The sequence below is a fragment of the Ascaphus truei genome, chromosome 9 (assembly GCF_040206685.1).
Source record: "Ascaphus truei isolate aAscTru1 chromosome 9, aAscTru1.hap1, whole genome shotgun sequence".
NCBI classification, from domain to species: domain Eukaryota; kingdom Metazoa; phylum Chordata; class Amphibia; order Anura; family Ascaphidae; genus Ascaphus; species Ascaphus truei.
Genome location: NC_134491.1, coordinates 21,351,446 through 21,374,625, shown reverse-complemented (window position 1 = coordinate 21,374,625; position 23,180 = coordinate 21,351,446). Strand labels below are relative to the sequence as shown.

The 23,180-nt window shown below is 49.3% G+C and overlaps 1 protein-coding gene and 1 long non-coding RNA gene across 11 annotated transcripts in view; one reads left to right on the top strand and one right to left on the bottom strand.

Moving 5' to 3' along the window:
• The first annotated feature begins 216 nt into the window (after positions 1-216).
• LOC142502559 (uncharacterized) overlaps positions 217-23,180 on the top strand; it is a 23,157-nt gene continuing 193 nt past the window's right edge. Inside the window, exons 1-4 of one of the 2 annotated variants that reach the window (XR_012803792.1) lie at positions 217-869; positions 1,488-1,601; positions 3,209-3,279; positions 21,582-23,180. The exon at positions 21,582-23,180 is cut by the window's right edge and continues 193 nt beyond it. This is a non-coding gene — a long non-coding RNA (uncharacterized LOC142502559). Of the gene's footprint in view, positions 870-1,487; positions 1,602-3,205; positions 3,280-21,581 lie in introns of both variants that reach the window. The other variant, XR_012803791.1, reaches the window with a different exon arrangement.
• ZC3H11A (zinc finger CCCH-type containing 11A) overlaps positions 10,067-23,180 on the bottom strand; it is a 17,454-nt gene continuing 4,340 nt past the window's right edge. For 2 of the 9 annotated variants that reach the window (XM_075613700.1, XM_075613699.1), the window contains exons 4-19: positions 23,088-23,180; positions 21,605-21,724; positions 20,786-20,909; positions 20,053-20,247; positions 18,927-19,055; positions 18,498-18,611; positions 17,182-17,286; positions 16,799-16,873; positions 16,412-16,519; positions 15,699-15,764; positions 14,345-14,959; positions 13,653-13,732; positions 13,236-13,470; positions 11,781-11,947; positions 11,099-11,172; positions 10,067-10,845 (exon numbers count right to left, since the gene is read on the bottom strand). The exon at positions 23,088-23,180 is cut by the window's right edge and continues 54 nt beyond it. In XM_075613700.1, coding sequence (XP_075469815.1) covers positions 10,614-10,845; positions 11,099-11,172; positions 11,781-11,947; positions 13,236-13,470; positions 13,653-13,732; positions 14,345-14,959; positions 15,699-15,764; positions 16,412-16,519; positions 16,799-16,873; positions 17,182-17,286; positions 18,498-18,611; positions 18,927-19,055; positions 20,053-20,247; positions 20,786-20,909; positions 21,605-21,724; positions 23,088-23,141 — 2,493 coding nt within the window. In that variant the 5' untranslated portion in view covers positions 23,142-23,180 and the 3' untranslated portion in view covers positions 10,067-10,613. The remainder of the gene's footprint in view (positions 10,846-11,098; positions 11,173-11,780; positions 11,948-13,235; positions 13,471-13,652; positions 13,733-14,344; positions 14,960-15,698; positions 15,765-16,411; positions 16,520-16,798; positions 16,874-17,181; positions 17,287-18,497; positions 18,612-18,926; positions 19,056-20,052; positions 20,248-20,785; positions 20,910-21,604; positions 21,725-23,087) is intronic. The other 7 variants (XM_075613701.1, XM_075613703.1, XM_075613702.1 and 4 more) reach the window with 7 other exon arrangements.

The following is a 23,180-nucleotide window of genomic DNA, read 5'->3' as shown; positions in this document are numbered from 1 at the left end:
ACAGAGATGTCAGCGTCTAAGGAGAGTACACTGATATAAGAATAACACAAGGCACTGCGGATGTTTCTAAATGCTATTTAATGAGCCAAAAACTTAGCGACGTTTCGCCCAAAACGGTCTTTTTCAAGTGGTGAGTGGCTTTGATCGGAACTTTGCTAAGTTTTTGGCTCATTAAATAGCATTTAGAAACATCCGCAGTGCCTTGTGTTATTCTTATATCAGTAACAAACGAGAATCCAAGCGGTCACTGCTATCACTCCGTAGAAGGGATGAAACGCGTTAGGCTGCGGTCCCAGTAACCGCGATCTGCGGTCTCAGGAGAGAGGAAGAGGTTGCGACGGGAGGGGGCGTGTTTGGGTTTTTGCAGGGGCGTGGCCATGACCTCACACGGCTGGTTCGCCCTCATTGGCTGAACCGCCGGTGGGGGCGTGGCCACGGCTCCGTCGCAAGTTCCGCACACAATTTTTTTTGAGTGTGTGGAATCTTGCAGTACAGCGCGGCTGCTGAATGTGCGCCGACGCATGTACTCAGCCCTGAGTGACTGGGGGGCCGTTGTTTGTGCGCACAGTGCACGCCGAGGCGTGCGCTGTGGCAGTCACTGGGACCGCAGCCTTAGAGGTTTATCCATGTTCATGTTTTTGAACCAATAAAGTTTTTTTGATTCTACCACGCTTGGTTGGGGCTACGGAGGGATAGCAGTGACCGCTTGCATTCTCGTTTGTTACGACTTTCCATGTGACCGGCTGGAGCACGCAGACTTCCCTGCAGCAGGAGACGCAGTTCTACACCAGCACACACGGCATTTCAAGCACGTGTTGCGGATACCAGCCAGCTGATTTAAGGAGCACTTCGTTTGACACGGGGATTCGGTAAGGGCAGAAGTTTCTGTGTTTCCTATTTGGTGATTTAGTCGGCGGCATGTTTATTCATGTGTCGCCCTGTACCTCCATCAGTTACTGCCTTCTAGCCCCCACCCCAGTTTAGTCTATTCACGTGTGCCTGATTCATTTAACTATTATGCTTTATACCTGACTGCAGTATTTGGTCACCTCCGTGATACAACTCACAGGACATATGGGCCTGTTTATGCAATAGCAAGTTTTGTAGTATCAGGACACTTGTGGGGTCATTCCCTTATTTTTTCACATTTATTCTTATATCAGTGTATGTTTTGGATTTCCAGCAGGACTTCTTTCAACGCAAGTGCACCGGTAAATACGAAAGATTTTGCAATATATAGTGTGCAGTAGTAATCCTCCTTTTGCAGGAGAAAACACAGATTTGGAGGTTCAGGACCCCCAAAATTGGTATTTTAATAGAAAAGTGCTCATTGTTATCACCGATCGAATGCATCAAATGGCTCAGACTCACCTGTCCCCTGTCCCCTGACGTGTGCCGCTTGTCTTACACAGTACTACAACTTCTTGATAACTGAATCCCTGAACGCTGCATTATAATTAAGTGATCTCTAATTCTCCCCCCTGCAGACGTTGGTTTAAACTTTGGCATTAAAACCCTGGATGAAATTAAGTGGAGGAAGGGGCGAGGGGGCGCGCAGGCTGGTACGTTCCCCTCCTTGGGGGCTCCTGGGGCAGGCATAGGTAGGTTCCGCTTTCCTGTGCGACTCTGTGGTTGGATAGAGATCCTTGGGGTGGAAGAAGAGGAGCTGGAAGGGACAGGGTGTCCTAAGGACAGTACAAATTACACACATCCCTTGAAATGAGATTTCACCAGCAGCGTAGGATAGGGATCTGTACAGTGGGAGCAGTGACAATGTGAGATTAACTACCCATGGAGACTAATGGCAGATACAGTAGATATATTCAGGAAAAGGTTAGACATCAAGGAAAGGTATAAAACATTGATCCAGGGAGATCTGATCATTTTTACTGGGGTCACTACACATTGTATTGTTGATTTTTTGATTTCTTCACTGACTGGGGAGGTGTAGTGGTTAAATAATACATTAGCTCAGGGGCGGGAAACTCCAGTCCTCAGGGGCAACTAATTCATCAGGTTTTATGGATATCCCTGCTTCAGCAAAGGTCGCTCAATCAGTGGCTGTTTTTGACTGAGCCACTGATTGAGCCATCTGTGCTGAAGCAGGGATATCCTGAAAAGCCAACCTGTTGGTGGCCCTTGAGGACTGGAGTTGGCCACTCCTGTCTTAGTACGTACACACTCACCATAATTAAAGCATATTTGAAAACTTCCCCTTATTTAACACGTTAATTGCCAGTGCCATGTAAGGGGGTTAGCAGGGTGAGCTGCACCTGATACCACACACCGACCCGCTGCTGAGACACAGACTATATTTTATTTATTCCATTTGTTTTTTCCCCCCAAGATCCTCTACTAACCCATAAACCAATAGTTACCAATCTTATACTGGTTTAATTCACCGTAACTAGCGGGAGCTTGTAAAACACCCATACATAAATCTATACCCCATACGCACAACTCACCTACCGTATTTCCTCTATTCTAAGACGCACCTTTTTCCCCCATTTACACATATGTAAAATTGGGATGCGTCTTAGAATCAGTTTAAAAAAACAAAACTTCTAGGGGGCGCTTACCAAAAGCTGGTGTAATTGGCAGCTGGTTGAAGTGCTGGCTGCGTCTCCCATTGCCCCCCCTTCCCCCCCAGTGTGACTGCCAGCTGCCCAGCGGTGCAACTGGGCTGCCTCTCCCATTGCCGTTCCTCCCATTCCCCCCGACGACTATCAGCTGGGTGGTGTGACGGTGGAGGTGCCGGCCGCCTCTCCCACCCCCCCCCCCTCCCCGGGGCAACCATCAGCTGGGCAGTGCGGTTGTAGAGGTGCCGCTGGCTGTTTCTCCCATCTGCCTCCCTCTCCCGGGCGCGACTATCAGCGGTCCGGCGGGGTGGTAGAAGTGTGTGTGTGTCTGTGTGACCTCCATTCTCTCCCTCCCCCTCCTCTCTCCGCTTATCCGATACCGTCTCTCTCTCTCCCCATTCTCTGTCTGCCTTTCTTTAGTGTAGAGAAATGTATGCTATTGTCTGCTGGTTAAAAAAAAATCTGCACATTTAGTAGTGGGGGTTTCCCCTCCAATTTTTTTTAATTAAATCAAGGGTGCGTCTTAGAATCGAGGAAATAGGGTATATCTCCATTTTTGTCTTAATCACAGGCTCATCAATATCACCATAATCATCTTTTAAATGATCACAATTTTGTTTTCACAGCAGCATCCCAACTGTACCTGTAATATATTCTGGGCTCTCGTTATCCTGCCTTGGTCGACCCTTCCAGAAACTCTGTAAGTAGCTTTCTCCCATACTGATCCGAGCGTGCAAATCCACTAAATTGGAATTTAATCCATGCACAAACTGAAAGTGTCCAAACAGGGTACTGATTGTGACGATAGCTTTGTAACAGGCTATTAATAATACACACCAAATATCACTGGGTTGAACTGAACGAGGCTTAGATATGATAAAATGTAATTTATTCCTTGAAACAGGTGAACACAACAGATTATACAAATAACAGACAAAATATGGACACTCACTTAAGATGGAAATGATGAAATAGTCAGAAATCGTGACTAGCAGTTCATACAGCAATCTTGAAAATCACAAAAGACACGAAAAACAATAGCAATAGGCTGAGCCTGGTTCTTATACAATTATTTCCCATTGAACACAACCTAAACCCAGCCCCTCTCATAAATCAGTGGTGAGGTTGACAGTTTTCCCCAGAGTAAAACTCCTCCCACCCAAGGACGTTTAAAAAACTGCTTTTCCTATCTAAATAACTTCATAACTTCAGTTCAGTAGTACTTACTGGCACGCGAGACATATTAATACATTCCGGCACGCATGACGCTCCCAATAAGACTAAATATTACCGTGTAATACTAAAATTAAGAGAGATATTAATATCTGTCTCTTAGGACCTGCTAGACATCATGTGTCTGCAATAGTTATTTGCGGCTCGGTCCCCCGGTTACACATATGTAATTTTTAGCACGTTCAGCCGAGGACATCTCATGGTATTCTTATATTTAATAAGGTCACTCATTCTGATATCTCCTTGGGTTACCGCACCCCTGGCCCCCATAACCCCTGGTCAATAAATCCTTTGAAGCAGGGACTCCTGTGTAGAGAACATTTGTCACGGGTGCTAGATTTCACACCCAATGCCCCACACATGGGCCTAGCTGTCTCTACCAGCAAGATGTGTTAACATACACCAAACCCCCTCTGTACTTTTCACACCCAACTTCAATTCAAGTCTGTTGAAGCCCAGATATTTCTGAAAAGACATCACACATATTTGTATTTTCCTAAACTGCAGCTCATTAACCCCTTAAGCCCCAGTGTGTGTGTGTGGTGCAGACACTGGCACAGAAAAAATACATTTATACAGGGGAATAAACAGTTGGATGGCTGAAGCAAGGCAAAAACACATTACTGGACCCCAGTACAGTTAACCCCTTGCTTCCCAGGTGAGAGTAGAGGGTGGCCAAATGGGGTGTAACTACTTTAATCCTGGGCCAAATCCCCTCTCTCTTGACACCTCCCCTGCTCAATGGGTGCCTGGTGCCCCAGCTGCCTTCTCTGGCACTGGGACACCACTGGCGTCCTTGAAGCACTCAATAAGTCCTGAGGGATTGGCCTGGCAAAATTGTCCAGTACATTGTCCTGGCCACAGTGGACAGTGAAGTCCAGATCCTGCTGAGCAGGGCTCCACCGTGGCCGCCGGGCATTCTCCTTTGCCTCCCTCTGCCCCCCACCCCGTGCCTGGTGAACCAAGTCCATGGTGAAGGGGCATCTCTGCAGACCAGGCCGCATACTGCCCAGAGACTGGCATGTCTCTGCACCAGCGAGAGACCAGCTATCAAGCACACACCGTCGCTTTCCTGTCAACCAAGTCTGGGAAAGAGCTATGTCACTATCCTGTAGGGACCCTACCTGCCCTGGCCCTGTGCCCACCTGTAGCTGCTCCGCTATACCCTTGACTCTCCTCCCTGGCTGCCTATCTACCCACAGCCCCTCCTCTGGGAACCCTGGTGAATTTGTCAGGGGGGTCACCCCTGGCCAGTCAGAACAAGGGACCTCCTGCCTACCTAGCCCATCCCTAGCGTCTGCCTGCTGCCTGACACCCCACTGACCTATCTCCCCCTGCTCCACAGTGTCTCCCTGCCTCACCTCCCGTAGGCCCAGCACCTCAGCCCCTGCTGATGACTCCTGCTGCTTACCTCCCTGCAGCCCACCTGCACTCCTCTCCCCCCTGGGCAATCCTAACCCAGACACTGGAACTACCTGAGTGCACCTACCTCCCTGACCTTGTCTCCCCCTTACCAGGGATGAGCTCAGGGGAACCTCTCCAGATGCAACTGCCTTAGCTCTTGGCTGGCAGGCATCCCTGGGGTGGCACAAGCTTGCCACTGCCCATGATACCCCCAGCCCATAGCCAGGCTGCAACAGGGGGTTGCTGATCTGAGAAACCCCGAGGCTCTGCCAGGGTAATGGGGAACTCTAGCTGCCATACCTGCTGCTTTCCCTCCCTGGCTACCACTAGCCCTTCTCCCACTGAGATCTGATGCTGGCTACCTACCTGCAGCCTCCCCTCACTCCGCTTCTCCCTAGCTAATCCTAACCTGGATCCTAGACACCTGAGTGAGGCCATCTCCCTGACACTGCCACCCCATTACCGGGGATGAGCTCAGGGTTGCTGGTGCAGATGCACCCACCTTAGCTCCTGGCTGGTAGGTGATCCTGGGGTGGTCTAACTGTGCCACTGCCCCGGATACCTCCAGCCCATAGCAAGGCTGCAACAGGGGGCTCTTAACTGAGAGTCCCCTTGATGCTCCGCCAAGGTAATGGGGAAGCCTGGCTGCCCTACAAGCTGCCCTTCCTTCCCCTCCCCTGGTGCCCCTATCTCCTGCCACCCCTATAGTGAAACAACAGGGTACAGTCATAGGAAAAAATAAGTCAGGGTCAGTCTGCGACTTGGTCTGGCTTACCTCGCTGGTCCCCGCAGAGACCGCCGCCTTCGTTGGTCCCGATTGCAGGGGGACTGGAGTGGCCGCCGCCGGCATCATCTGGACGGGGCAGCAACGGGCTGCTGCCGCAACAGCGCCCGGGCTGGGTACAGGAAAAATAGTGCAGGACAAGGGTCCCAAGTCTTTGTGGAGTAACACGGCTCCCGCCAAACCAGGTAAAATAACCCCCTCCCGCAATCCCTGTCCCTCCCCCCACTCAGAAAGGGCTCCGGCACTTTGCCGGAATCGTGGCACTGCCGTCGCCGCCATGGGCGAGCCCCGGGTAGCTGCCGCAACAGTACCCGGCTTTGGTGCAGGGTTGCCGGCGTGGATTGTGGGGCTCCGGTCATCGCTGACTCTGCCAAACAATGTGAAACACCCACCTCCCGCACACCCCAACCCTCCCCCCAAATAAAATTGCCGCGGCAGGATGCCGGAATGGCGGCTTCTTCGCCGCCGCCGGGATCTGATGGGTGGCCGCCGCTCTCCGCCGCTAACGGGGTTATCTCTTCCGCAGCTCGTGAGCGCTGGCCCTGAGGGGCTTCTTCGCCCGACCGCACACGGTCCGGGCACCGGGCATTATTGTGGCCTGTTTGTTGGCAGTGCCATAGCGCCGGCCGGAGCATCTCCGCCACCGGTGGACTACCCCCTGCGAGGGGTTGCTGAGTCCAGAGCGGAGTTGCTTGAGCGCCGGGCTCTAGGAAGGGGTAAGCGGGTCGGTGCGGCACCAACGCCATGAACTGGGTCCACTTCGCTGGGAACCACGTCTTGCCCAACGCACACACCAGTGCTAGCTCTTTCAGGGAAAATGGACAGGCCGCCGCAACGGCCGTTACCTCTCCTGGCGCAAGACTTCCGTGGTCCCCGAGACCACCCACTCCCTCCCCAAGTCTCTGCCGTCCCGGAGCTGGGTCCATTCCCTGCTGTCCGGGCGGTTTGATGGTTACGGCGGCTGCAGCGGTGGATCTTTGCTCAGCCTGCCAGGTTTCATGCTCACCGATCGCTGCCTCTCTCTCAGACTTGCCGGCTGCTGGTCCCTGCGCCGACTTGATGCACTCCTCCGGTCTCGGTGCCCGGCTCCAGTCACATGGATGGCCGGCACTTTGGTTCTGGAGGCAATGCTTCTCACAAGTAGGGGAACAGTGAGGAGGTGCCATATCTTGTGTTATATGTTGTACACTGTGTGTCCAATATCTTTAGTCCCAGGAACTCGCAATTACTCTCGAGTTCCCACTATATGACAGAGTCCCTCAGAACACTGTAATATAGGTCCAGTTCAATCCTACTACTGCCACCAGTTTTATTAATGCCTGTGACGATAGCTTTGTAACAGGCTATTAATAATACACACCAAATATCACTGGGTTGAACTGAACGAGGCTTAGATATGATAAAATGTAATTTATTCCTTGAAACAGGTGAACACAACAGATTATACAAATAACAGACAAAATATGGACGCCCACTTAAGATGGAAATTATGAAAGTCAGAAATCGTGACTAGCAGTTCATACAGCAATCTTGAAAATCACAAAAGACACGAAAGACAATAGCCATAGGCTGAGCCTGGTTCTTATACAATTATTTCCCACTGAACACAACCTAAACCCAGCCCCTCTCATAAATCAGTGGTGAGGTTGACAGTTTTCCCCAGAGTAAAACTCCTCCCACCCAAGGACGTTTAAAAAACTGCTTTTCCTATCTAAATAACTTCATAACTTCAGTTCAGTAGTACTTACTGGCACGCGAGACATATTAATACATTCCGGCACGCATGACGCTCCCAATAATATTACCGTGTAATACTAAAATTAAGAGAGATATTAATATCTGTCTCTTAGGACCTGCTAGACATAGTGTCTGTAATCGTTATTTGCAGCTCGGTCCCCCGGTTACACATATGTAATTTTTAGCACGTTCAGTCGAGGACATCTCATGGTATTCTTATATTTAATAAGGTCACTCATTCTGATATCTCCTTGGGTAACCACACCCCTGGCCTCCATAACCCCTGGTCAATAAATCCTTTGAAGCAGGGACTCCTGTGTAGAGAACATTTGTCACAGGTGCCAGATTTCACACCCAATGCCCCAGACAAGGGCCTAGCTGTCTCTACCAGCAAGATGTGTTAACATACACCAAACCCCCTCTGTACTTTTCATACCCAACTTCAATCAAGTCTGTTGAAGCCCAGATATTTCTGAAAAGACACCACACATATTTGTATTTTCCTAAACTGTAGCTCATTAACCCCTTAAGCCCCAGTGTGTGTGTGGTGCAGACACTGGCACAGAAACAATACATTTATACAGGGGAATAAACAGTTGGATGGCTGAAGCAAGGCAAAAACACATTACTGGACCCCAGTCCAGTTAACCCCTTGCTTCCCAGGTGAGTAGAGGGTGGCCAAATGGGGTGTAACCCCTTTAATCCCGGGCCAAATCCCCTCTCTCTTGACACTGATTACCCCACAAGGACAGACTGGCACTGGTCATTATAGGGTCTCTGTATAAAGGCAATTTTGGAGCAAAACCAGGGCATTTCCGCTCTGCACCTATGTATCAAAGCATTTTTCTCCAATTTTGCCCTGTCTGCCCCAGTTTGCACCTGGGGGAGAGTCAGTAGGAGGAGTTGGGGGGAGTTACCTGGTGCACAGATTATAATGAGATGCATCACATGTTACCTGGTGCACAGATTATAATGAGATGCATCACATTCTGCATCTCTGCCCCAGCTTGCACTTTGGGGCGCGTCAGTAGGCGGAGTTACATGATGCACAGATTCTAATAACATACATCATATTGAGTCTTGGTACCTTTTTGCCTTTTATTTGCCCCCCCCCCCCCCCCCAATCCTCCATATACAAAGTGGTCTAAGTTTAACATTCTGCATCAGATGTAAGAAACTTCTTACACATGCAGCAGCAGCTCCAAAAAACACAGCAGTGCCTCTAAACACACCTTTCTCTACGAATGATACAGATTCCATGTTCCTAAGCGGTGGTTTTCCATCCTTGTAGCAGCGACAGGCTAGTGATGATCTGCAGGACACAACCAGCCAATCATTAAATTCTTTATTTCGTACAATCATTCCGACTGAGCAGAGACAACTCATACAACCAACTTTAAGAGAACAAGGTCAGCATAGTTTACCTCTCAAAAAAAAAAAAAAAAAAATCAAATGTAATGCACAAACTCATCTTCCTTACAATGACCTGAAAAAATGTTTTTTAAAAACCCCTTCGTATTGTGCCACTGAAGCGGTTAACAGGCAAAATTCCTCTTGGGAAACTATTTACAAAAACGGGAATTAGACGGGAGCAACAAGTGGAGCTAAAGACTGTATGGTTAGGGAGAGCAATAATCCCTCTATTCAGTCTGACATCAGAAGGCTGAGCGCTTCCCCCATATCGATCCTTCTGTGTCACCCGATTGTCCTTTTAAACAAGCCACTTATACTAGGTACATTCTGCCAATATCATTTACACATTGATCGTCAAACACCTCATCTGCTGCGTTCTGTGGTCAGGGACATTAACACTTCGGAACCAAATCATTTCAAATAAAAAAGGGAGAATTGTGCCACTACCCAACAAAAGCATAACAAATAAAAGGCTATATACAGCACGTTTGGAACGTTTCAGCTCCTGACACCAGCAAAGCGCCAGCAGGCTTTATACAAACTGTCGCGGGCGAGACAGGCGAGAGAATGGGGACGCGAGGCTCTGCATGAGAAGCTGCCCAACGAAGGACAGGGAGTGGGTCCGGCCACACACGGGTGAGAAAACGCATCGGTGATTAGAATCAGTCCAAGCACAAAATGAAACCGTGTGCGAATGACTCGGTAAGAACAGGCAGGCCTGGCAGTGTTCAGCGGGTTTCCAAGTGTCACATTTTCACTCTGTTGTAGCAGGAAATGTGTGTCGGACGCAGGAACATCACGTGCCGTGTGACAGAATCCAGCAACTCGCCCATGTTTAGTGTCCCTGCTGAGCGCGGGTTAAGGCGGCAGCCTCTCGGTTACACCGACTGCTCCTCCCAATTTCTCACCGACACACAGGCTTGGAACAGGATTTTTTTTTTTTTTAGTAACCAAGATAAAAACAAATAAAAGTGCACGTTGAACGACACATTGACCCTGCACAATTTTGAGTTAAGATATACAAGGAACAGAGCATATATACATTTGTTTTGTTAAGAGTAGGGAAGGGTTCGTTCTGTCTGCTAGTGTCCAGAGGGGACATGCACCAAGATGAAGGCGGGGGTCTTACAGCTTGTGTGTGTGGGAAGGGGGGGGGGGGTAAGAGGAGACACAATCTAGCGGGATGCTACCTCCTCACTTCAGGTGAGTGAATTGGGGGTCGAAGCCACAATGTCCGGATGAGTTTCTTCTCCTACGTCGAAGCTCAGTGTCCGGGTTTCTAGTTGTGCTGGAAGTCCAATGACTAAGAGCTGGACCCATGAGTAAGGTTCCAGAACTGGATGTGTCCGTATTCATCCAGCATTTCCCTGGGCACGTGAGGTGGTCAATGACGTGTCTTGTTCCCTCCCCCCCCCATACGGTGTTAAGAATTTGGGGCGCGTTCGGCACCTTCCTTCCCAGGCTCAGCTGTCAATCATCTCAGACAGCTCCAGCAGGAGGTCGTCTTCATCCTTCCCCGGGTCCAGGTCAATTTCGGCCTCCAGTTTCCCCCCAGACATTTCCCAGAGCAGTTTGTCGAAGTCGTCCTCTGTGGGCAGCGTGGCTTTTCCTGCCGACGCCGTGCTCAGCCTGCGGGACTTCACCAGAGCCTGTGCCGTGGTGGGACTGACCAGCTCAGAGGTAGGGAGCTCGGAGCTGCAGGAGAGGAAGGGATTAAAGGGTTATTAACCTTTACAGGGCACTTCATACTTAAGAAGGGTGCGTGTAGGAGTATATGTGCAGGCCTGAGAGGTAGGTTGGGTCCCGGGAAAGTTGTTGAGTGGTGGGGGGGGGATATGGAGGTGAGGGGGGGCTGGTGGTAGGTGTATATGTGCATATACGGGTGCAGGTGTTTATATTCACAACTAATGACATCCATTTGCATTCTCCCCACTTGACCCCCTCATACCTTTCTTTGGGACGCTTTGGTGACGGGTCAGTGACAGTAGGTTTCTCCTGGAGACCGGGATCTGCTGCCAGCACCTGTGCAGGAAAGAGGTCAAAGTGAGAGACCAGTTTGGGGACGACAGCAGCTCTCAGGGACCCGTCACTTACAGGGGTTCGCAGGCCGACCCATGGTTGCGTGCAGTGGAATGTTACAAATCTGGAAAGGAATCGGCTTCCAATTGTCCGGGGGGAACCGGCGATACCGGCGATACGTGCATCCCACGTCCGTAGGCAAATCTGTCATCCACACAGCAGGAGGGAAGGACACAAGGGGACTCGGCTCCCTTCTGTCCGGGTCACACTATTTCTTTGTTCAGATGAGGTGCGCTACCTAACATTCGGCCATTAACCTTTACAGTGCTCTTATGACGTGCCTGGTACATCGTGGTACAAATGCTTGTTTTCTAGGGGACAAACCGTCAGCCACAGGGGGCAGTGGCGGCAGTCATGTGACCGCTCCTGAAGCAATATGACCGGGAATACCGGACGTCCGGTGACACGCTGGTGCTGCGGGACCGCTGGCGCTATACAGATTCTGCGGGGTATTCTAGCAGGAAGGGATTGTGCATATTATCACACCTCGTTATACGAAGATAATTCTGAAAAGATGTAGCCCGAAGTGTGAGATGTGGGGGTCTCCTTACCGGGGTTGCCTTTTTGGGGGTCAGCTCCTTGCGGGGGGAAGAGGCTGCAGGGCTGAGGGGTCTCACGGCCGCCACTGCCAGACTCTCGGGGGCTTTCCTTTTGACCGCTCTTTTGGAACCGGCGCGGCTCTTTACCACACGTGGCACCACGTTCCCTTTGGGTTTTCCTGAAACCAGCAAGTACAGGTCACTCCTTCATCCTACACGTCTCAGCCCTCCCAAACTGCCCTTTTGCTTCCCCCTCTTCCTCTTTTGCCTATCAGGAACTCGCATTGGATTTTGAATTTGGTGTATCCGACTCCAAGCTACCTGCAGTCATGTCCGATCAACACCTGTATTCCCTCCCAATCCCAACCTAGAGATCTGCAGAGAGTGCATGCCCAAACAAAACCTTCACTCCCTCCTGTGGCGAAAATGGGGGTAATCAGCGCATTAATAAAGGCAGTGGGCTCAGCTGGTTACCCCTGTTACGCGTTGGGGATGAAGGGGTTAATTCTATATGCATGGCTGTCCCCATTTTGCAGGCTAATCTCTACCTGCAGTGAAGTGCCTTTCTGTTGCTGTTTTAAAATGTACAGGCAGGATGCTATTTTTTTGTCTGCCTGCCTTTGTAAGGCAGTAAGGACCAAATGTTATGCATACAGGAGCCCCCTGTTGGGATGAAAGATCCCAGATTCGTAAAGTGTAACTTAATCAGGATGTTTCTGAGTAGCAGATCCTGTTACTCTTCCTGGATATTTCACACCTCGGGACCCAAACTCCAGACAGTGCGTCCCCAGAAATGAGTGGCCCCTTTTTACTTAGCAGTGCTACCAAGCTGCTTACTGAGCATGCTCAGAGATACCTGAGCTGGCTGGTGGACTTGCTCATGTGACCTGGCAGGTTCTGATAGGAGGAAGATAATTCCTTGCCAATGGGATGAGGCTAATGTATCCCTTCACAGGCCCTTGTCCTTAAAAAGGCCTGTACCCCTCATTCCTGGGTTATTCTTGTGTTGTTGCTGTTGCTGTTACCTGATTTCTTCAAGCGGCTACGATTCCAGAACGCAAGGGGTTAAAAACATTGCAACAAGGAAACTTGCCCTGCTTCAGGATTTCGTTAGCCCTAGGGATTCAGAAAATCCCCAGAGAACCAGAAAAGACTTTGCCCATTCACAGAAGGATTGGACTGGCTATTTGTTTGGCAATTTGCAAATGGACTACATTTTAAAGAACAATCTTCTGGTTTTTTTGGCACCTTTCTGGACATTATCCTGTTTCTCTACCCGTGAGTGTAATTATTAAGTTTATTCTGCAGTTGTCGTGTGTTTGCCTATCAAGGGAATAAATCTCAGTTTATTTTGCTCAACCTGTTCTGCTCAATCAGGACCCACGAAATATAAATGTGTTATTAAGCGCGTCTCCCGTGACACCTCCCACTCCCAGCGTAGTGATCTGCAGACAAGCCTTTGTGTACCTCTCGTTCTCTTCTCTGAAGTCTGCACCGTGGGTTTCCCAGCCTCTGCCGAGTCTCTGGGTTCAGGAACAGGTGTCACCAGAGCAGGAGTGCGGACGGCTTTGCCCGCTGGCTTTCTCTCTGGGGCAGTCAGAGGTGTGGGGGTCCCGGACTCGCTCTCCCTCTCCTGCTGCTTCTCAGGCGAGCGCTTCACAGGTACGGAGACAGGAGGGATACGGGGGACTTTATCCAGATGCTGCATATAAGAGAGGACCAGTTAGCCACGGCATGAACCAGGTCAGATAGCGATTTGCACATGTACATCGGAGTTCAAGAACTAGCGGGGGGAAGAATCACAGGTGGGTGAGTAATAAGGGAGGATCAACAAAGAAAAAAAACCCGATATACATTAGAAAGAGAAGATAACTGTGTTCTCACATTGGCAGCGTCCCCTTCCGCTCTGGTTTCAGGGGTGGACAGGCTCAATTCTGCAGGTACTGGGTCCGGTTTTGCTTCTACTATATAAATAAGGAAAGTGTGATTTGGTTAGTGATGTCCATGAATGAAAACCCGGACGGCCGTGATGCACCCAACCACGTTTGTAATAAAATTCTGGGTCCAAAATATAAAGCTATACACCAGGGGCTGAAGGGACAGCTCGGTGTCACTGTCGCCGCCTTAGGAGTCGGAGAATCTTCGTGTCGGCTGCTTGTGACCTAGGGAGAGGCATTTTATCTCCCAGTGCGACACGCACCAACATTAGGATTGCAAGCTCTAAGAGGCAAGCACTCACAGTGCCTGAAAAAGCATGTGTACAGAGGAATGGACATTAGCGCCAAGAAAAAAATCAATATTATAAACAATTTGATGGATAGGAGAGGATTTCAAATGTAGAATTCAGCGAGAACAAAATCTAAATGTTTCTGTTATCAGAGTAAAATAACAAATGGCACATCTGAAGAATTCCCTGTATCATGACCGCGTTTTCTTTTGACCTTAGTTACCCATGAAAGGCGCCATTTCTACATATACTTAGCAATCCCGTTTTCCCTGTACCCTGTGCACTGCATGACACGGCGCACAGAGCTGACTGGGCTTCCCGTTCCCCCACCTCGAGGACTCCTTGTTACCTGAGGGTTTGGAGATTCGGAGGACCCTCTTGCGGTTGGATGGCGCCAGTGGCTGAGACACTGCCACGCTCTGCGGTTTCACGGCTTGCTGGAGTCTCCGGGCTTTCTCCTCTCTGATCTCTTCCAGGGTTTTTATTCGCACCTGCTCAATGGGTTGGGACCTGCCTCGCGTCTCTGTGGGCTTCACCCTGGCGCTGGGTGGGGACTCACGAGCTGGAGGCTTCTTGGAGTCGGTGCTGTCTACTACAGTCTCACCTCCAACCGCCGGCTTCACTTCCTCCTGACCTCCGACCTTACGCTTAACCTCAGCTTGCCTTCTAAGCTTCCTTGTTGCCTCCACTTGACCTCCAACCTTCTGCATCTCTTCCCCCTGACGTTCGGCCACAGTCTCCCTTTTCAGCTGCCTCTGCCTCTTCTCTGCTTGGACCTCAGAGAAGGTCTTGATGTAAAGGCCTGCTTGGGGCTTCGATGTTGCTTCTCCCTCTGTCTTAGCAGGTTCCTCACCTCTTGGAGGTGGCCCTGCGGGACAATGCTCGTGCTTCTGGCCGGCCTTCTCCTGACGGATCTCCTCGAGTGTCTTGATTCGGAACTCATTGGCCGGCTTGGTGGCTCTCTCTGTGGCAGGAGGAAACGTGGTCAGAGCCATGTGCCGCCTCAATGCTGATGTGACTACTAACTTGAGTGACCTCACATGCTTTTTCACCTGAAAAAGGCTTAACCCCAAAACGTTGTGCTGCTTTTCTGTATGTACATCACTCTGCATAATACGGCTTTTCTTTATTCAAATTAATCATCAGTCTCTGCCAATTGTTCCTCGTCTCTGATTAATTCCGGGTGGGTACACGGGTCACCATCCTCCCATACTAGCACCTTTCTAAAATGTTCAATTATTATAGTAGGCGAGTGCCCACCATACCCAATCTTTTGACCTGTCAATGCCAGGAGTTGGGTTACCCAAATATCCCTGTGTGGGTGGTCTATGTCCCTACTATACACACCTACTGCTAGACAATAAAAAAATCTGTCACTGACTGCAATAAGGCACTCCCTTGAAGATACATACATAGCCAATTATACGCATTAACAGCAATGTAGATTTAATGCAAGTACAGGTTTTCTGTGCATCTTGCGCTGGTTTAAATGCTGGACTTTGTTCCTGTTAGAACATACTGTGCTTTTGTTCGACACCAAACAGCTTAATGGGATCTTGCAAGTGTCTCTACCTCTCTGCGCCTCAGATTTCATTGCTAGATCTGCCATTGTCTACGAGGCTTATTAATACTGTAAGTAGTGGCAGACATTAGTCCTTGGGAGTGCTGAATCTCAGAGTCTGCTTTAACTACACGCCAGGTACCTGTCTCTGCGCTGTTCTGCTCCGCAGGTAACCCCAGGCGCTCCTTCACAGACTGGGGCACTTGAACTGCAGGAGAAGAGGAAGACGACGGGTGCTCAGAAACCCACTTCGCTGCACTATTTATACATAGCAGCACTGCAGATAATGGCGTTTCCCTAGACCAGGGGTGACCAACTCCAGTCCTCAAGAGTCACCAACAGGTCAGGTTTTCAGGATATCCCTGCTTCAGGGCAGGTGGCTCAATCATCCCCTGCATCAGGGCAGGTGGCTCAATCAGTCCCTGCTTCAGTACAGATGGCTCAATCAGCTCCTGCATCAGGGCAGGTGGCTCAATTAGTCCCTGCTTCAGCACAGCCACTGAGCCACCTGTGCTGAAGCAGAGATATCCTGAAAACACCTGACCTGTTGGTAGCTATTGAGCACTGGGGTTGAACACCCCTGCCCTAAACTATCCTCCTAGGATTTGACATGTGACTGATCAACCAATAATAGCAAAATTAATCAGTCACATGTTGCTGAATTTGGTAATCTCGACCTCGCCTCGTTGCAGATTTCCCGCGCAGAACAAACACTCCATTTGCCAGGACTATTATAGTTTATTATGGATTTCCACAATGTTACAGTCTCATTTCAATGTGAAGGTGATCATTTAATAAAACAGAAGTGCTACAGGAGTAGGGAGGAGGGCAAGGGGATATTCGCTTGTGAAGTACCTGTCATTGGTGATGTGTCAGGTCCCCCCGCCGGTGGCTCCAGCCTCCTCCCCAGTCTCTGCGAGAGGCTTTTCTTCATGGGAGGAAGGCTCTCCTCTGCGGAGGTGGCTGAGAGAAGAGGCAAGAAGGTTAGTGACACAAGCTTCTATCAAATCCCCCCTCCCTCAGAGCGGACTGTCAGCTCTGTGGGTGAGAGGCTAACAGAGGAGCAGCTGCCCTAGGCCTTACACTTAAAGCACTGCCGGTTTAATCAGAACCGTAACGCGCAAAATTAACGTACAGCGCGCGCACACATACACGCATGCACGCATGCACGCATGCACACCTCGACCCGCACTGATTTCCTGTTGGTCAGAGTTGCAGAAAAGAAGTCAGTGGCTGCATTACCTAGTGGGCTGTGAGGAGCACATGCTTTGCGTTTGCCCAGTCTCTGGGCCAGGCTCATATGTATACCGGGCTGGTCTGTGTAGGGAGGGAACGAGAGAGATGGCAGCCGATTAATAACAGTAACCAGTACAGCATACCAAGAGCAAGCAACATCTGATTCAACAACCTGCTATACAGACTGATGCAGGATGCAGGGGACACACACACACACACACACACACACACACACACACACACACACACACACACACACACACACACACACACACACACACACACACACACACACACACACACACACACACACACACACACACACACACACACACACACACGGAGAATAGCAGGAAGGGAAAGGGGGGGGGGGGCCTTTTGGTTGTTACCATTCTTTGAGGAGAAGGTGATGGTCCGGACAACGGTCCTGTCCTTTTCCGGCACCATCTGGACATGAGAGGGACCCAAAGGAATTGAAGCAAATGTGGGAACATCTGCAGAAGAATGAGAAGCAAAAGTTTTAAGCAACACACATACTGTACTCTGCCCCCTTTCTAACGTACTTTAACAGTGAAGAACTGGCTCTGAACCGCGAATGTAGGAGTGCTGGAAAACAGCAGGCTTAGCAATAGTGCTCAATGTTAGGCAGTTGCTACAAAGGCTACCAGGATATTATCATGTGTAAAACAGAGTGTAAGTGAAATGGAGCCGAGCATAATTTTGCCCCTGAATAAGATCACACCTTCAATATGAAGTAGACTTGGGCACTGCTCCATAAAAAATAAAGGGACGTTATGAAACTAGAAGTGCAGAGAAGAGACACCAAATGAATAAAAGGGATGGAAGGTCTGGCGTGCATAAAAGAATATCCAAATGAACATTCGGCATATTGAAAAAGAGGTATCTAAGTGGGGATAGGATTACTGTTCACAAATATATCCAAGGTCAAAACAAGGAACTTCCAATGGTACTTTTCATCCAAAAAGCAGTACAAATGACACAGGGTCACAGGGTCACGGAGTCACCCCTTGAAATGAGATTCACCAGCAGCATAGAAACGGGTTATTTTCAGTAAGGGCAGTGACCATGTGAGATTTACTACCCATGGAGATTGCAATGACGGATACAGTAGATATATTTAAGAAAATGTTAGAAAGGAAAGGTATAGAGCAGGAGTGGCTAACTCAAGTACTCAAGGGCCACCAACAGGTCAGGTTTTCAGAATATCCATGCGTCAGCACAGGTGGCTCAGTCGAACACTGCACCTCCTGTGCTGAAGCAGATATCCATAAAACCTGACCAGTTGGTGGCCCTTGATGACTGGAGTTGCCCACCCCTGAGATAATGTATTCCTTAACCACTACACCTCCCCACTCGGTGAAGATATCAAAATCTTAACAATGTGTAGTGACCCCAGTAAAAATGATCAGATCTCCCTGGATCAATGTTTTATACCTTTCCTTGATGTCTAACCTTTTCCTGAATATATCTACTGTATCTGCCATTAGTCTCCATGGGTAGTTAATCTCACATTGTCACTGCTCCCACTGTACAGATCCCTATCCTACTCTGCTGGTGAAATCTCATTTCAAGGGATGTGTGTAATTTGTACTGTCCTTAGGACACCCTGTCCCTTCCAGCCCCTCTTCTTCCACCCCAAGGATCTCTATCCAACCACAGAGTCGCACAGGAAAGCGGAACCTACCTATGCCTGCCCCAGGAGCCCCCAAGGAGGGGAACGTACCAGCCTGCGCGCCCCCTCGCCCCTTCCTCCACTTAATTTCATCCAGGGTTTTAATGCCAAAGTTTAAACCAACGTCTGCAGGGGGGAGAATTAGAGATCACTTAATTATAATGCAGCGTTCAGGGATTCAGTTATCAAGAAGCTGTAGTACTGTGTAAGACCAGCGGCACACGTCAGGGGACAGGGGACAGGCGAGTCTGAGCCATTCCATGCATCAGAGAGCCGAGCTTCTCTACCTGCTTACCCCCTCAAAATAAGAGCGCAGTCTCACATCATATCTACTTACACTATACAGATCCCCGCTGGGCCCCTGTACAGGTATATATTACAGGTATATAATCCGTGCTCTGGCAGTCTCACTGCAGCGGGTGGCAGCACTGGGACACCCACCTCTCAAATTACCTTTTTTGGGCGTGGCTGCTTTGCGGGTAGTGATGACGCGTGTCCCCTGGTGTGCGATCAGTGACGGGTGCTGCAGACCCGAGCTCTTCAGTTCTTCTCCTTCCTCAGAAAACTGGTCTGGAAGACATAGCAGGGGCAGCAAAGGGGTGAGACGAACGTTTAGAACAGGGGTGGCCAGCTCCAGTCGTCAAGAGCCACAAACAGGTCAGGTTTTCAGGATATCCCTGCATCAGCACAGGTGGTGCAGTCTTCGACTGAGCCACTGATGGAGTCACCTGTGCTGAAGCAGGGATATCCTTAAAACCATACCCTTGGAGTTGGCACCGCTGGTTTAGAATGCACAAGCTTGTGGCTGCAATTCCAGCCTCAGACACTTCTTCACTTTCTTTGTGACCTTGGGAAACCTCAGTACCTCAATGTGCCAAACATTAGACTGTAAGCTCTTTGGGACAGGAGCTTGCTACGCCTAATTGTATTGTGTGCAGCGCTTCATTAACGGACATACTGACATGCATACATACCAGTAAATGCATGGTTATACAGAAATCAACTACTCAACCTAGTCAATAAGACCTAATGATTATCCTTGGACTGACTGACATGCCCCTCAATCAGACAGTTATACATAAACGGCACATTTACAGACATTATATATATTTTTATATTTTTCAAACCATCAAGGCACCGATATTTAACCTACATTGCTCCCTTTGAATTTGGTCCTATGTGGACTTAGCCATCACTTTGTGTATGCTTTGCAACTACTCCCAGCTGCCCAATACAGAATCCGTTACCAAGTTCGCATGGCCTAGTCCAAAAGGTATGACGCAGCCGTGAGTGGGTTACCCACAGCTTGCTGTACGAGCTGTACCACCCAGCAGGGAAAACAAGCCAATTAAGAAATATGTCTCATTTTAAAATGGATAAAAAGCTAAAGTGTGACACGCCCAAAGTACTGCTCTGCATGCTGTTACCCAGAATCCTTGTGTGCAGGTTCAGCTCTGTATGACGGGGGGGACCAAGGCATGTTTGGGAACCTGTGGAAGACCTGTAGATGCACTCAAGGGATACTCCTCCTTGTCCTACACAATGGAAATCCTTCTCCACTACTCACCATCATCGTCCTCATCATCGTCAGCAGCGTTAATCACCACGGGGGGGTGGGTGGGGCTGGGCACGTTCTCAGAGGCCTCCATCTTTTTTACTCCCCGCAGCTGTGGGGCGGGTGCCACAATTAGCTTGTTCTGTGCCAGTGAGAGCTGAGCAGCCACTGGTTCCTCCTCGGCTGGTTCAGGCTTGGGCAGGTGGGCTGTGGGGAGAGTGCTGGTTGACACACATGGGCTGGGAGGGTAAAAGTCTGGGCTGCTGCGTCACTGCCTTCCTTACAGAATGGGTAGTGCTTCCATGGGACAGACTCCTAGCAGAGATGGGGAAGAATAACGTGGCTGGGGAATTTTTGGGAGCGCCCTGGGTATGCAGAAGGGGATTTTAATGGGAGAGAGTCAGGGATCGGGGATCCAATGGGGGTGTAAGGCTTCACTGGTTTGGGAATTGGGCATACAGGGATAAGGTGTCACTCGGATGGCTAGATCTTTGTCTCTGCATAAATCACCACTCGTATCAGGAAAGAGGAAACGTGTTCTGTTTGTTCACATTTCCCCTCCTCGTCCCTGAAGCTTTACTTCCTCTGTGTATGTGAGTGTGCAGGAAGTGATCAGTCCTAAAGGTCAGTGGATCAGTCAACAGAACATGTGGACAGGGCCATTCAGGGTACGATAAGGTCAAGTTACTGTATTCCAAAGGTGAAGTCTGGTGTTTACACAACACGAATGAGAATAAATGCTTACTCTTGCTGGGGAGCAGGAAGATCCCATCCACGAAGCGCCCCTTGGCGTGATGGAAGGCACAGTTGCCTTTCTGACACCCGGAAATCTGGTTCTCCCAGTAACACGGGATCTTGCTTCGCTTTTTCTGCAGAGATAAAATCCATATCATAAAACAGGATTGTGTAGGAGTACAGCAATGCTTTATTTGCATGAAAAGTGTGCCAGCCTCCATGCCTAATGTACTGCGCAGCAGGGCCGGCTGTCACCCCCTAACACTTGGCAGTGCCAGCCTCTACTTAATGCATAGTGCGATACCGCCAAGCCTCTCACACTTATACTGCCCATACAATTCCTACCAGTACAAACAGGTAATGGACACTCAGTAGCAGTCCCAGCCTTCCCTGTACACTACTTCTTCGCCAAAATAAAACCCTCCCCTTAAATGCAGCACAGGTACATGGCCTGGGAAGTGGCACCGTCAGCTGCCCCTTATTGTCACTTAAAACGGACAAAGTGCAAGATATTCCCTGATGTGCACCCTGTCCTTACACAAACCGTAGAGACAGTGCTAGCTTTCCCCCTCCCCAAACTTCTATTTAAACGAGCACAGGGCATTACAACCTTCCTCAGAAATTCTTCCCTTTCACAAGCACACCACGTGGGCCCTGCCCCCCACACACACTGCCACACACCGCGCAGGTACTGCCACACCACGCGGGAACTGCCACACACACAGCGCAGGCCCCGACACACACATACACAGCGGGCTCTGTCACACGCGCGCTGTCCTTCTGCACACACGCATCTCTTCTTGCAGGAGCGGATGTCCGGAGCACTTACGTCTATCTCCATGTGCCGGTACTTGCAGACCTGTCTGAAGCAGCGCCCCTCCTGCCACAAGGTGCAGACCATCTCGTTCCCTATGGCGGCCTCACAGTGACGAAATGCACAGCTTTCCCCCTGTCCCAAAGCAAAGGCCGACACTTACACAGGAGCCTCTAAAAGTCATCTGCACAGCTGTGTGTAACCCCTGGACACTACTTGTGCTGAGCTATTTCCTGCTTTTTATGCCACTTTAGTTCTTTTGTATTCTCTTTGTCTGAAACCCGCTCCCAGTCTGTTTTACATCATACCCACTTTCTCACTTTACAAAGCGCTTTGTGCGGAGGGTCGCACCATGCGCCCCCTCCCCTCGTAACATCGCCGACGTTTCTTTCATTCATTTCATTATTTTTCCCCCAGGACAACATACATTATGGTGAATATCTGCTCTGGGCACTGAAGATAGGACGATTTCAAGTCAGAATAATAAAGATGTTATACTGTCCATATACATATATTCAGCATGTAACTAGTTCAAATAAGGAATATAGTATTAAGTTAGAAATGATATTGGAAAATGAATAGCGGCCTCTGCAAAGATGAGGAGATAAATCAGTCTGAAGACAGGCAGGTGGAGGAATGTTTTGTGTGACTTAATCTACCTTGTTTTATTATTTTCCATTTTGTATGAAACTTGGTATGTTTAAAGTCTGCCGAGTTGAATATTATAGGATTATGAGTGTGGAATCAAAGGTTAGTTAAATAGTTCGTTGTAAATGACAATACAATAGACATTGGTTTTAAAAGATTAGGAACATCGTTAATCCTATAGTTACTTAGTGACAGAACAAGAGGGTTTTTGTAAATCAAAGTAAATATTGCTAAATGAAGAAACAGTATTCTAATGTTGATGAGTGACTAAGAAGATTGGGCTGACAGTGACAAAAACAGGCAATTACAATGTTAAGACTGGTTAAGGAAGATGTATACAGATTGTATTTGGATTGATAGAATTCTGAATAATTTCACATCACCAAGCTAAGGATTCTCCACTCTATAACTAACTCCCATGTGCCTGAAACCTGATGGAACTGACTGAAATGAGGCAGTAAAAGATGTTTTCCATTTGTCTCTGAAAAACTGAGAAAGGGACCGGACCGTGGACTATTTGATGCATCACTGAAAGGGGAGACACTTATTTACACCCATCTAATGAGCCAATGTTCAGGCACCACAACAACAAAAACATACATTGCACTAAGCAGAATGTCAGAGAGAAGATATGACGTGGGACACCGCGGTTACCATTAATGAGGAGGAGGGCCAGGTAGTAGACGGCTGGTGGCCTTTATTCAATATGCCATCTCTCTCCCTCCCCCGTACTGGAGAAGATTTTAGTCCCATTCGTTGGAACGGCGCTCATCTTCTCCAGCACAGGAAAGGCGGCTTCACATCATGTTGGATAGGAGCAGCTACCAGGTGCAGACAAGGTGTGCGTTACCTTGGTGCAGGTGGAGTAGAAGAAGAAGTAGCAGTCATCTCCCTGGTTGGTCATGCTGGCTGAGCTCGGACACTCGCGTGCGGCGGGTCGGCT